The sequence below is a fragment of the Procambarus clarkii genome, chromosome 67 (genome assembly GCF_040958095.1).
Source record: "Procambarus clarkii isolate CNS0578487 chromosome 67, FALCON_Pclarkii_2.0, whole genome shotgun sequence".
Taxonomy (NCBI): domain Eukaryota; kingdom Metazoa; phylum Arthropoda; class Malacostraca; order Decapoda; family Cambaridae; genus Procambarus; species Procambarus clarkii.
In genome coordinates this window covers 22458197-22473004 of record NC_091216.1, presented here as the reverse complement: position 1 = coordinate 22473004, position 14808 = coordinate 22458197, and the positions used below count along the sequence as shown (strand labels likewise).

General features: G+C 45.3%; 1 protein-coding gene and 1 long non-coding RNA gene across 4 annotated transcripts in view; one reads left to right on the top strand and one right to left on the bottom strand.

Moving 5' to 3' along the window:
• The window catches only part of Syt4 (Synaptotagmin 4), a 72761-nt gene extending 58938 nt beyond the window's left edge, over window positions 1-13823 (top strand). Inside the window, exons 7-9 of one of the 2 annotated variants that reach the window (XM_045757669.2) lie at window positions 1586-1697; window positions 9774-9967; window positions 13215-13823. In XM_045757669.2, the coding sequence (XP_045613625.1) occupies window positions 1586-1697; window positions 9774-9967; window positions 13215-13337 (429 nt within the window). In that variant the 3' untranslated portion in view covers window positions 13338-13823. Of the gene's footprint in view, window positions 1-1573; window positions 1698-9773; window positions 9968-13214 lie in introns of both variants that reach the window. The other variant, XM_045757668.2, reaches the window with a different exon arrangement.
• LOC138355450 (uncharacterized) overlaps window positions 1-14808 on the bottom strand; it is a 114197-nt gene that overhangs the window by 7567 nt on the left and 91822 nt on the right. The gene's annotated exons all lie outside the window — the stretch shown is intronic.

Genomic DNA, 14808 nt, shown 5'->3' with positions numbered 1-14808 from the left:
TGCTTCCTGGGGATGTGTAGGGGAGGGGAGAAAAAAAATTAGTAACAGTTGATTGATTGACAAGATTACGGTGAGCCAAGCCCGCTGTACCATGACGTGTTATTGTCACCGTAGGTACCATTACTGTCACCGTAGGGCCCCCGTGGTACCGAGCCCATACTCCAGCGGCCATGTGCTCCATCACCCGTCTCTCTCATTACAAACTGTGATCATAGTAATCACAACAGCGTGATGGATCAATGTGAAAATTGGACTGTGGATAGCAACTAGGTGCGTCCCTAACTCCATGTAGGTTCAGCACAACCTGACAGTGGGTAGTGAGAGTTTCTGCCAAGGTCAGGGACGGCAGTTCGATCCCATCACATTGCCTCGCTAGTATTCCACACTTCTTAGTTTTAGTACGAAGTTAAATACCTACTCCAGCATACTTACCTCATACTGTGGAGCACGTATGATGGGGAGACGGATTCACACAGCTCACAATAGCGTGATGTATCAAATGAACAAATCCAAATCTTGATGAGGGTTCGAATCTACACACGGGTTGTTCCCCCAGATCCTCCTTAGTCGATTGTACCACGAAACTGACCATGTGGTGGTACAGTTGACTAGGGCGCATCTGGGTACATCCTGTGCGTGGGTTCGAACCCTCCCTCAAGGCCTTTGTGGATTTGTTCATTTGCAGATGGATTGTTAGCCTTAAGACTACTCAGTAGACGTGTGAAGAACCATCCCCCCCCCCAGCAACACTCTGGTGTTAGTGTTGTTGGTGCAGAACACGGGTGGTGTTGTCTCTTGTGTTGTCTGTCGTCTTTGTTTTATGTCTCTCATAGTTCTTTTGCAGTAGCTTTTCAACTATTAATACAGGACAGTGTACAATATAAGTGTTAAAGTCTAATGCTTGGAATTATATTGACTTATAGTTATTGGCCCCCCCCCAGCCCCAGCCCCAGCCCCCCCACCCCCACACTTGCCCCTCCCAGCCCCCCCACACTCCCCCCTCCCAGCCCCCCCCCACACTCGCCCCTCTCAGCCCCCCCCAACACTCGCCCCTCTCAGCCCCCCCCAACACTCGCCCCTCTCAGCCCCCCCCCAACACTCGCCCCTCTCAGCCCCCCCCCCAACACTCGCCCCTCCCAGCCCCCCCCAACACTCGCCCCTCCCAGCCCCCCCCCCCCAACACTCGCCCCTCTCCAGCCCCCCCCAACACTCGCCCCTCCCAGCCCCCCCCAACACTCGCCCCCCCCAGCCCCCCCCCCAACACTCGCCCCTCCCAGCCCCCCCCCCAACACTCGCCCCTCCCAGCCCCCCCCCCCAACACTCGCCCCTCCCAGCCCCCCCCCAACACTCGCCCCTCCCAGCCCCCCCCACACTCGCCCCTCCCAGCCCCCCCCCCCCCCCCCAACACTCGCCCCTCCCAGCCCCCCCCCCACACACGCCCCTCCCAGCCCCCCCCCCCCCCACTCGCCCCTCCCAGCCCCCCGTCCCAGCACGCCGTGTGGGGAGTGTGGGGCAGGTAACGCCCCCGCTGGCCTAACCCTCCCCAGTATGATGTGGAGCGCGTTACCCACAGATCCGTTCGCAGGGCCGGGGCGAGCTGCTGGTGTCCCTCTGTCACCAGCCCGCGGCCAACCGCCTCACCGTCGTCGTCCTCAAGGCCAGAAACCTGCCCAAAATGGACATAACGGGCCTCTCAGGTCAGTGGCAAACCCTCTAAACCATATTTCTCACTCTCATACGGCCCAACCACTTACGGTGGACGGTAGAGCTTCCTGCTGGTCGACGTTCAAGCCCCCCCCCCCTCGACCGTCCAAGTGGTTGGGCACCATTCCTTCCCCTCCGTCCCATCCCTAATCCTTATCACTTCCAATTGCTATATAGTCGTAATGGCTGCGCTTTCTCCTGATAGTTCCCGGCCCTTCCCCCCCCCCCTCTCATGTTTATATGATTATAAAGTTATATATAATTTGTCAGATTTGTTTGTCAGTTTAAGATAATTTTGTACTTGCGTCAAAAATGCCAGGTATTAATTATATATATATATATATATATATATATATATATATATATATATATATATATATAAAATGGTATTAATTTCATCAACACAAGACAGAACACGAAACAATGGGTATTGAATAGAAGTGTTTGTAGAAAGCCTATTGGTCCATATTTCTTGATGCTTCTATATTAGACTCCGCTCCAATATAGAAGCATCAAGAAATATGGACCAATAGGCTTTCTACAAACACTTCTATTCAATACCCATTGTTTCGTGTTCTGTCTTGTGTTGATGAAATATATATATATATATATATATATATATATATATATATATATATATTATATATATATATATATCTCAGAAAATAAAGCTAAAATCAAACTTGTATGTTTCTTGGTCTAGTATGGCACATATATGTACTATATTAGGCCTCAGATAGCGGGTATTAGACCTAGGATAACCTCAGATAGCGGGTATTAGACCTAGGATAACCTCAGATAGCGGGTATTAGACCTAGGATAACCTCAGATAGCGGGTATTAGACCTAGGATAACCTCAGATAGCGGGTATTAGACCTAGGATAACCTCAGATAGCGGGTATTAGACCTAGGATAACCTCAGATAGCGGGTATTAGACCTAGGATAACCTCAGATAGCGGGTATTAGACCTAGGATAACCTCAGATAGCGGGTATTAGACCTAGGATAACCTCAGATAGCGGGTATTAGCCCTAGGATAACCTCGGATAGCAGGTATTAGACCTAGGATAACCTCAGATAGCGGGTATTAGACCTAGGATAACCTCAGATAGCGGGTATTAGCCCTAGGATAACCTCGGATAGCAGGTATTAGACCTAGGATAACCTCAGATAGCGGGTATTAGACCTAGGATAACCTCAGATAGCGGGTATTAGACCTAGGATAACCTCAGATGTCCAAATTCAATAGCAACAAATTCGAATTTTTAATTGTCCACAACGTCAATATTTATACGTACCATTTCACCCTGATGCCCCCTGTTACCTAGCAGTAAATAGGTACCTGGGAGTTAGTCAGCTGTCACGGGATGCTTCCTGGGGGTGGAGGCCTGGTTGAGGACCGGGCCGCGGGGACACCAAAGCCCCGAAATCATCTCAAGATAACCTCAAGATAACAATGGTCCACATTGTTACATTGGTATCACCTGAACAGGAGGATGGCCTGGCTCCCCACACACAACAACAGTGTTCAACACAACAACAACAACAACAGTGTTCAACACAACAACAACAACAACAGTGTTCAACACAACAACAACAACAACAGTGTTCAACACAACAACAACAACAACAGTGTTCAACACAACAACAACAACAGTGTTCAACACAACAACAACAACAACAGTGTTCAACACAACAACAACAACAACAGTGTTCAACACAACAACAACAACAACAGTGTTCAACACAACAACAACAACAACAGTGTTCAACACAACAACAACAACAGTGTTCAACACAACAACAACAACAACAGTGTTCAACACAACAACAACAGTGTTCAACACAACAACAACAACAACAGTGTTCAACACAACAACAACAACAGTGTTCAACACAACAACAACAACAACAGTGTTCAACACAACAACAGTGTTCAACACAACAACAGTGTTCAACACAACAACAGTGTTCAACACAACAACAGTGTTCAACACAACAACAGTGTTCAACACAACAACAGTGTTCAACACAACAACAACAACAACAGTGTTCAACACAACAACAGTGTTCAACACAACAACAACAACAACAGTGTTCAACACAACAACAGTGTTCAACACAACAACAGTGTTCAACACAACAACAGTGTTCAACACAACAACAACAACAACAGTGTTCAACACAACAACAGTGTTCAACACAACAACAACAACAACAGTGTTCAACACAACAACAGTGTTCAACACAACAACAACAACAACAGTGTTCAACACAACAACAACAACAGTGTTCAACACAACAACAACAACAACAGTGTTCAACACAACAACAACAGTGTTCAACACAACAACAACAACAGTGTTCAACACAACAACAGTGTTCAACACAACAACAACAACAACAGTGTTCAACACAACAACAACAACAGTGTTCAACACAACAACAACAACAACAGTGTTCAACACAACAACAACAACAGTGTTCAACACAACAACAGTGTTCAACACAACAGTGTTCAACACAACAACAACAGTGTTCAACACAACAACAACAACAACAGTGTTCAACACAACAACAGTGTTCAACACAACAACAACAACAACAGTGTTCAACACAACAACAGTGTTCAACACACAACAACAACAACAACAACAGTGTTCAACACAACAACAGTGTTCAACACAACAACAACAACAACAGTGTTCAACACAACAACAACAGTGTTCAACACAACAACAACAACAACAGTGTTCAACACAACAACAACAACAACAGTGTTCAACACAACAACAGTGTTCAACACACAACAACAACAGTGTTCAACACAACAACAGTGTTCAACACAACAACAACAGTGTTCAACACAACAACAACAGTGTTCAACACAACAACAACAGTGTTCAACACAACAACAACAGTGTTCAACACAACAACAACAACAGTGTTCAACACAACAACAACAACAGTGTTCAACACAACAACAGTGTTCAACACAACAACAGTGTTCAACACAACAACAGTGTTCAACACAACAACAGTGTTCAACACAACAACAGTGTTCAACACAACAACAGTGTTCAACACAACAACAGTGTTCAACACAACAACAGTGTTCAACACACAACAACAACAACAACAGTGTTCAACACAACAACAACAACAACAGTGTTCAACACAACAACAACAACAACAGTGTTCAACACAACAACAGTGTTCAACACACAACAACAACAACAGTGTTCAACACAACAACAACAACAACAGTGTTCAACACAACAACAGTGTTCAACACAACAACAACAACAGTGTTCAACACACAACAACAACAACAGTGTTCAACACAACAACAACAACAACAGTGTTCAACACAACAACAACAACAACAGTGTTCCAACACAACAACAACAACAGTGTTCAACACAACAACAACAACAACAGTGTTCAACACAACAACAACAACAACAGTGTTCAACACAACAACAACAACAACAGTGTTCAACACAACAACAACAACAACAGTGTTCAACACACAACAACAACAGTGTTCAACACACAACAACAACAACAGTGTTCAACACAACAACAACAACAACAGTGTTCAACACAACAACAACAACAACAGTGTTCAACACAACAACAACAACAACAGTGTTCAACACAACAACAACAACAACAGTGTTCAACACAACAACAACAACAACAGTGTTCAACACAACAACAACAACAACAGTGTTCAACACAACAACAACAACAACAGTGTTCAACACAACAACAACAACAACAGTGTTCAACACAACAACAACAACAACAGTGTTCAAACAACAACAACAACAACAGTGTTCAACACAACAACAACAACAAGTGTTCAACACAACAACAACAACAACAGTGTTCAACACAACAACAACAACAACAGTGTTCAACACAACAACAACAACAACAGTGTTCAACACAACAACAACAACAACAGTGTTCAACACAACAACAACAACAACAGTGTTCAACACAACAACAACAACAACAGTGTTCAACACAACAACAACAACAGTGTTCAACACAACAACAACAACAACAGTGTTCAACACAACAACAACAACAGTGTTCAACACAACAACAACAACAGTGTTCAACACAACAACAACAACAACAGTGTTCAACACAACAACAACAACAACAGTGTTCAACACAACAACAACAACAACAGTGTTCAACACAACAACAACAACAACAGTGTTCAACACAACAACAACACACAGTGTTCAACACACACAACAACAACAGTGTTCAACACAACACAACAACAACAGTGTTCAACACAACAACAAACAACAACAGTGTTCAACACAACAACAACAACAACAGTGTTCAACACAACAACAACAACAACAGTGTTCAACACAACAACAACAACAACAGTGTTCAAACACAACAACAACAACAACAGTGTTCAACACAACAACAACAACAACAGTGTTCAACACAACAACAACAACAACAGTGTTCAACACAACAACACAACAACAGTGTTCAACACAACAACAACAACAGTGTTCAACACACAACAACAACAACAGTGTTCAACACAACAACAACAACAACAGTGTTCAACACAACAACAACAACAACAGTGTTCAACACAACAACAACAACAACAGTGTTCAACACAACAACAACAACAACAGTGTTCAACACAACAACAACAACAACAGTGTTCAACACAACAACAGTGTTCAACACAACAACAACAACAACAGTGTTCAACACAACAACAACAACAACAGTGTTCAACACACAACAACAACAACAGTGTTCAACACAACAACAGTGTTCAACACACAACAACAACAACAGTGTTCAACACACAACAACAACAACAACAGTGTTCAACACAACAACAACAACAGTGTTCAACACAACAACAACAACAACAGTGTTCAACACAACAACAACAACAGTGTTCAACACAACAACAACAACAACAGTGTTCAACACAACAACAACAACAACAGTGTTCAACACACAAGAACAACAGTGTTCAACACAACAACAGTGTTCAACACAACAACAACAACAGTGTTCAACACAACAACAACAACAGTGTTCAACACAACAACAACAACAGTGTTCAACACAACAACAGTGTTCAACACAACAACAACAACAACAGTGTTCAACACACAACAACAACAACAGTGTTCAACACAACAACAGTGTTCAACACACAACAACAACAACAGTGTTCAACACAACAACAGTGTTCAACACACAACAACAACAACAGTGTTCAACACACAACAACAACAACAACAGTGTTCAACACAACAACAACAACAGTGTTCAACACAACAACAACAACAACAGTGTTCAACACAACAACAACAACAGTGTTCAACACAACAACAACAACAACAGTGTTCAACACAACAACAACAACAACAGTGTTCAACACAACAACAACAACAGTGTTCAACACACAAGAACAACAGTGTTCAACACAACAACAGTGTTCAACACAACAACAACAACAGTGTTCAACACAACAACAACAACAGTGTTCAACACACAAGAACAACAGTGTACCACCAGATGAACGGCGCTCCTTCAATTCGTATCAAATTAAACATTTTGTATGAATATTCAAAACAGTTTCATATATTATCCGGAGAGTTGTTGAACATGTCCGCGGACTGTGGTGACGAACATTGGTACATTGGTCACTCATAGTTCATGATACAAGCCCACAAGAGTGTCAGTGGTGGTAGGTCAGTGGTGGTAGGCCAGTGGTGGTGGTGGTAGGCCAGTGGTGGTGGTGGTGGTAGGCCAGTGGTGGTGGTGGTGGTAGGCCAGTGGTGGTAGGCCAGTGGTGGTAGGCCAGTGGTGGTGGTGGTGGTAGGCCAGTGGTGGTGGTGGTAGGCCAGTGGTGGTGGTGGTGGTGGTAGGCCAGTGGTGGTGGTGGTGGTGGTAGGCCAGTGGTGGTGGTGGTGGTGGTAGGCCAGTGGTGGTGGTGGTGGTGGTAGGCCAGTGGTGGTGGTGGTGGTGGTAGGCCAGTGGTGGTGGTGGTGGTGGTAGGCCAGTGGTGGTGGTGGTGGTGGTAGGCCAGTGGTGGTGGTGGTGGTGGTAGGCCAGTGGTGGTGGTGGTGGTAGGCCAGTGGTGGTGGTGGTGGTAGGCCAGTGGTGGTGGTGGTGGTAGGCCAGTGGTGGTGGTGGTGGTAGGCCAGTGGTGGTGGTAGGCCAGTGGTGGTGGTGGTGGTAGGCCAGTGGTGGTGGTAGGCCAGTGGTGGTGGTTGTGGTAGGCCAGTGGTGGTGGTGGTAGGCCAGTGGTGGTGGTAGGCCAGTGGTGGTGGTGGTGGTAGGCCAGTGGTGGTGGTGGTGGTAGGCCAGTGGTGGTGGTAGGCCAGTGGTGGTGGTGGTGGTAGGCCAGTGGTGGTGGTGGTGGTGGTAGGCCAGTGGTGGTGGTTGTGGTAGGCCAGTGGTGGTGGTGGTAGGCCAGTGGTGGTGGTGGTAGGCCAGTGGTGGTGGTGGTAGGCCAGTGGTGGTGGTGGTAGGCCAGTGGTGGTGGTGGTGGTAGGCCAGTGGTGGTGGTGGTAGGCCAGTGGTGGTGGTGGTAGGCCAGTGGTGGTGGTGGTAGGCCAGTGGTGGTGGTGGTAGGCCAGTGGTGGTGGTGGTAGGCCAGTGCTGTCAGTGGTGGTGGTGGGTGTATGAGTGAGAACACAGAGGTGACTGGGGTAATACCTTCAACCCATCCTCAGAACTGACAGTACTGTTTAATACTAAGTAATAAGTTCATTTCCTGACTGTTAGGCATAGTTCATAATTACAATTGTGCCGTTACAATTCCCGACTGTCATACATAGTACATAATTGCACTTATGGGGCTGTTACATTTATCTCCCCATTTATTCTCCTCGTTTTCTGTTAAGACACACTGAATTTTAGGATGAAGTTTTCAAGTTCACTTCGCTATACACAAGTTTTAAATATTAGGATTTTTTCAGTTTTATTAAACAATAGAGATTTTACAAAAAAAAATTGAAAATATCCTGAGTTACTTTACAATTTATTAAAATATTTTAGTTTTGTTTTATTAGTATTTTAAAACTGTAATATCAATATAGCTATAGGTTAAGTACTAATTGTAATTAAAAAGCAATAAAATGCTTATCTTCAAACACTAAGAAGGTTAGGTTAGGTCGTGGTTTTCTATTCAGCTTTTTCAGGTAAACTCAAATATTCACAATATATTTGACATTACAGTTTAATACCAAGTGAAAAGAAGTACAATTCCTGACGGCTATGAATAGTACATAATTGCACTTACTTGTGGTGTTATATTTACCTCCCCATTTTTGGAGGACGGGCCGACTACCACACAACCCCACCATGGGTTGCTGGAGAACACGGTGTTCACTACTGAGTCACGGTATGCTCTATAGTGCCTCAACCCGTCCTCGACTCAAGTCCATTCCATCCAGCGGTCGACCCCACAGACTCATTCATAAATTTTTACATGCTGTTCATTCAAAACAGGAATTTTCTCAAATATAAATTAATATTATAATCTATTATCATATCGTGCATATATAGGCATAGGGTAGGTTAGGTGTTTAGGTTCTGTTGGCGATTATTTGTATTTGTAGTACGTGGGTGAAGCATTTATAGCTTTTTATTTCGAACAAAATTCGTCAGTGAAGCACTTGTTCCGGAAGTGTTCGAACGTCATCAGTTGAGAGTCGTGTGTAACCCGTTTGTCATTCATAAACAGTGGGTTTGGCGGGTGGATGGAATGGTCTTTGGGCCTTTGGAGGACCACACCCTCTACTTGGTGGAGTAGGGAATACCCTACTCCACCAACCCCCACCCCCCTATTCCACACATCACCGCCCCCTACACCACAGACCCCCTACTCCACAGACCCCCTACTCCACAGACCCCCTACTCCACAGACCCCCTACTCCACCGCCCCCTACTCCACCGCCCCCTACTCCACCGCCCCCCTACTCCACCGCCCCCCTACTCCACCGCCCCCTACTCCACCGCCCCCTACTCCACAGACCCCTACTCCACAGACCCCTACGTCAAGATCTACCTGCTGTTCAACGGACAACGGGTGGCCAAGAAGAAGACCCACGTCAAGAAGCGGACACTAAACCCGGTCTTCAACGAGTCCTTCGTCTTCGACCTGCCGGCCGGCGTCGACGGCCTGGACAGCATCAGCCTCGAGTTCCTCTTACTTGACTGGGACAGAGTAACCAAGAACGAGGTCAGTGGTTCGAGCTCACTCCCCACTTACCCGACCACTTGGGCTGGACGGTAGAGCGACGGTCTCGCTTCATGCAGGTCGGCGTTCAATCCTCGACTGTCCAAGTGGTTGGGCACCATTCCTTTCCCATCGTCCCATCCCTTATCCTGACACCTTTCCCAGTGCTATATAGTCGTAATGGCTTGGCGCTTTCTCCTGATTGCTTCTATTGACAGTTGTGTGTACTCACCTAGTTGTGCTTGCGGGGTTGAGCTTTGGCTCTTTGGCCCCGCCTTTGGCTGTGTGTGTGTGTGTCGCCACAGAGTGTACTGGAGAGGCATTTGGAGAATATTACAAATGTTTCAACATTCATCAACACACAACAACTCATCTTCACAACTGAATAGGTTTGAACTTTCATTGAGCTTCACTCATTTCCTGTGTTCATGTGTTCAAAATATAACATTAGCAAATACTCAACACGTTTAATATATTCGAATAATTTCCAAGAGATCTACGAAACGTTTTCTACCCTATACTTGCTGACAAAAAACTATAAATTTTATATATATATATATATATATATATATATATATATATATATATATATATATATATATATATATATATATATATACACACATATGTAAACAAATAACGCTTTTATAACAAAATACTAAAAATTACTATGAGGCATTCAAGCCATTTCCAAATGCGCCTTTGTGCAATTTTCGAAGTATAATAAAAGGCAACATTGTAATAAATTCACAATGACGTGATATATCAAGGAAAATAACTTAGAAGCAAAGGAATGACTCGAACGAGCGTTCTGGTGAGTCCCAGATTCAGTAGAGTTGCGGGTATACAACACTATACCTGTGATTGCCCTGTTATAAGTGACTTCAAACCTAATGGTATGAGGTACTTTGAGTTCTGTAATTACTTCATACACTCAGGGATATTAGAAGATATTCTTGTGCTGTTCCCAGAGTTTGCTAGTGGAGGCTAATAGATTTTAGGCCTTATATTTCATGTTATCACCTGATTTTTAGTCAGAGTTGATTTGTTTTGTATTGAGGCAGGTATGCATATGTCTGTGTATGCATAGCATACATTGTCTCCCCTGACTCCATGTATGACTAACCATCCTGTGAGGTGGGAATATTACATGAACTTCCAGCTAGGTCTTGATCTACACTGTGTAATATTTTATATAAAATAGGGCAGCAGCACAGCGCTGTGTATACCTAAGCTTGTTAATAATAAATAAATAAAAACATCGTGAGAGAATAGGATGTGGCAGGTGACTGGGAATCACCAGTAAGTTCACTGCGGGCTCACCATAGCCTGTGCTACTTGAAGCTCTTTGCTCCAATGTAACACCCAGGACCTCCCCCCCCTTAGAGTTCACACCCAGGGAAGCCTTCTCCAAGAGGTCAGCCCAGATGACCTCCGGTTTATCTTGTATATTGATTAAAAATTCCTGGGTTAGTCTTAGTCAGCATAGTTTCAAGTATGTAATATTTCATGCAAGGAAATTAAACTCCAGATTCTTATGTGTAAACATCCCTGGATCTCCCCCTTTTGGCCAGGTCAGAGGTCAGTCACACACGTAATTAATAACTCCTCTCTTGAAGAGTGTATGGTGAATGTCAAACAAGCTTATTGAAATATTTCTTGAGTGTTTGTACACTTTTGGTGGGTAGCAACAGCAGATCTCCCCCTCCCCCCTGTGGGGGGTTGTATATAGAGGGCCTGTAGGAACATAGGAGGCAGAGTGCAGTACACCGGGATCGAGAGCGGGGCTGTGAAGAACATCTCAGCCAGGGAGAGACAGATAGCTTAAGGTAATGTGTGTGATCTCTGAGTTTTTGTTCCATGTCCAAATTTCTTAACTTTTTGCCAGTGTTAGGATAGGATTTATAATTGGTGATTGACATAATTTTGGTCTCAATAAACTTACGTGAAATTTCCCGTCTGTGTCAATTGTTGAATCCTCTTAGCCTTTTGGATATAGTGGCTGACAATCGTTTTCATAATTAATGACAGTCATAGAAGTACTCTCCAAGTCAAGCAATGTTTCTTGCCTCGTTGCTTGATATAGTTTCAATGGTCAAAGGCAGATGGTGGCAGCGTATTTAATCTCTGTGTTAGCATTTCCTTATTGGCAGTGTACCTTTGGTCCCGGTGTAACCATCATATGTCAGCTCATAACAGTGTTATCAAGTGCAACCGATGAGGAAGTGTTACTCAGGATAAGTAGTGTTCCATTATAGTGGTGTTCCATTATAGTGGTGCATTTTAATAGGGCGGTGTTACAATAGAGCGGTGTTACACCAAGTAGCGAATCTTAAACAAAGGGAATCACCCGAATGCTGGTTCAAGTCACTCCATTGCCTCTGAATGATTGTAATAGGCGGTATAATAATTGAATATAATATTTCAATATAAAATAACATGTTTCTACATAAGTATTGTGCGCACAATGAACACAGTCTCAAATAAATACCATTAAGCATGCAGTTACTGTGTCCACTACACTCCTTAGTTGCTTCACTTAGCTAGTCCCAGAACTAAGAGGCATGAGTTACAAGGAAAGACTGCATGAAATGCACATCACATCGCTGGAAGACACGAGACATCGGGGAGACATGATCACTACCTACAAAATTCTAAGAATAATTTACAGGGTAGATAAAGAAACTGTTTAACACGGGTGGTACGCCAACAAGGGGACACAGGTGGAGACGAGTACCTACACGAGTCACAGGGACGTTAGAAAGAACTTTTTCAGTGTCAGAGTAGTTAACAGGTGTAATGCATTAGGCAGTGATGTGGTGGAGGCTGACTCCATACACAGTTTCAAATGTAGATATGATAGAGCCCAATAGGCTCAGGAACCTGTACACCAGTTGATTGACAGTTGAGAGGCGGGAGCAAAGAGCCAGAACTCAACCCCCACAAACACAACTAGGTGAGTACTTGACACAAGTCACCATGAAGGTACGGTGTTGCTCTCAAATACACACACAACAGTTCCTGAACTTTCCATTTTATTCAATACATAAATGATTAAGAAAAGATGATGCATGAACTTAAGCTGCCTTAAACCCTTCTAAACCTCCGTTATGTAAGACTGTGTTTGTTGAAGCTTTAATTATTGTGGTAGATGGTGCGGGGAGTGACTCACCCCGGCACCAGTAAGAACATTTACAAGAACTTTTCCAACAAGAACAGAATTTCTTAGCCAGCTGCTTCTGTTTTGCAGGTGATTGGTCGGTTGGAGTTGGGCGGGGCCAGAGCAGCGTGTGGCTCAGCCAATCACCACTGGAGCGAGGTGGTGACGTCACCACGCCGCCAGATAGCTGAGTGGCACAAGTTAAGGGAGTAGTGTAGCTGAGAGCAGCAAGCACTGAGAAGTCAATATAGCAGCTGGCACCTGGACCATCACGTCAGTAGTGTAGCTGACGGCAGCGGTTGTGCTGCACGTCAGCCACAGCACCGCCGGGGGAGACGGGGGGGGACGCGCCCACTAGAGGGAGCCTCTGCTTGTCTCATCTTGAACTTCTATCGTAAAATACATATTTGTAACGCTCTGGGAACACTAATTTGATCTCGTTCTGTACCTTGCTCGCTTGTGGCCGCCTTGATGACTGATCTGAGAGCTGTGCTTACCGCCTTCCTCTATGTATGTATGTGTGTGTGTGTACTTACCTAGTTGTGTTTGCGGGGGTTGAGCTCTGGCTCTTTGGTCCCGCCTCAAACATTGAGGGGCCTGTCCGGGAGCCTGTACTGTGTGTGTGTGTGTGTGTGTGTGTGTGTGTGTGTGTGTGTGTGTGTGTGTGTGTGTGTGTGTGTGTGTGTGTGTGTGTGTGTATGCATAGCATGCGACGCTGCCGCTGCCGAAGTAGCCAAAGACGACTCGGCTTTCGAGTCTGAACAACCATTAAACAAGCTGGCGTCTTGAGGTGACCTTTAGACCTTAGTGGAGAACTTTGATAACGGGGGGGGGGGGGCAACGGCTGCCTGCGTCACCTCTTGTGGCGGAACCTGTCACCAGGGTGTACTACTGTGTCACCAGGGTGTACTGGTGTGTCACCAGGGTGTACTAGTGTGTCACCAGGGTGTACTGGTGTGTCACCAGGGTGTACTGGTGTGTCACCAGGGTGTACTAGTGTGTCACCAGGGTGTACTACTGTGTCACCAGGGTGTACTGGTGTGTCACCAGGGTGTACTAGTGTGTCACCAGGGTGTACTACTGTGTCACCAGGGTGTACTAGTGTCACCAAGGTGTACTAGTGTGTCACCAGGGTGTACTGGTGTGTCACCAGGGTGTACTGGTGTGTCACCAGGGTGTACTGGTGTGTCACCAGGGTGTCGCCATTGTCACCAGGGTGTACTAGTGTGTCACCAGGGTGTCGCCATTGTCACCAGGGTGTACTAGTGTGTCACCAGGGTGTACTAGTGTGTCACCAGGGTGTACTAGTGTGTCACCAGGGTGTACTGGTGTGTCACCAGGGTGTCGCCATTGTCACCAGGGTGTACTAGTGTGTCACCAGGGTGTCGCCATTGTCACCAGGGTGTACTAGTGTGTCACCAGGGTGTACTAGTGTGTCACCAGGGTGTACTGGTGTGTCACCAGGGTGTCGCCATTGTCACCAGGGTGTACTAGTGTGTCACCAGGGTGTACTAGTGTGTCACCAGGGTGTCGCCATTGTCACCAGGGTGTACTAGTGTGTCACCAGGGTGTACTACTGTGTCACCAGGGTGTACTAGTGTGTCACCAAGGTGTACTAGTGTGTCACCAAGGTGTACTAGTGTGTCATCAGGGTGTACTAGTGTGTCACCAGGGTGTACTAGTG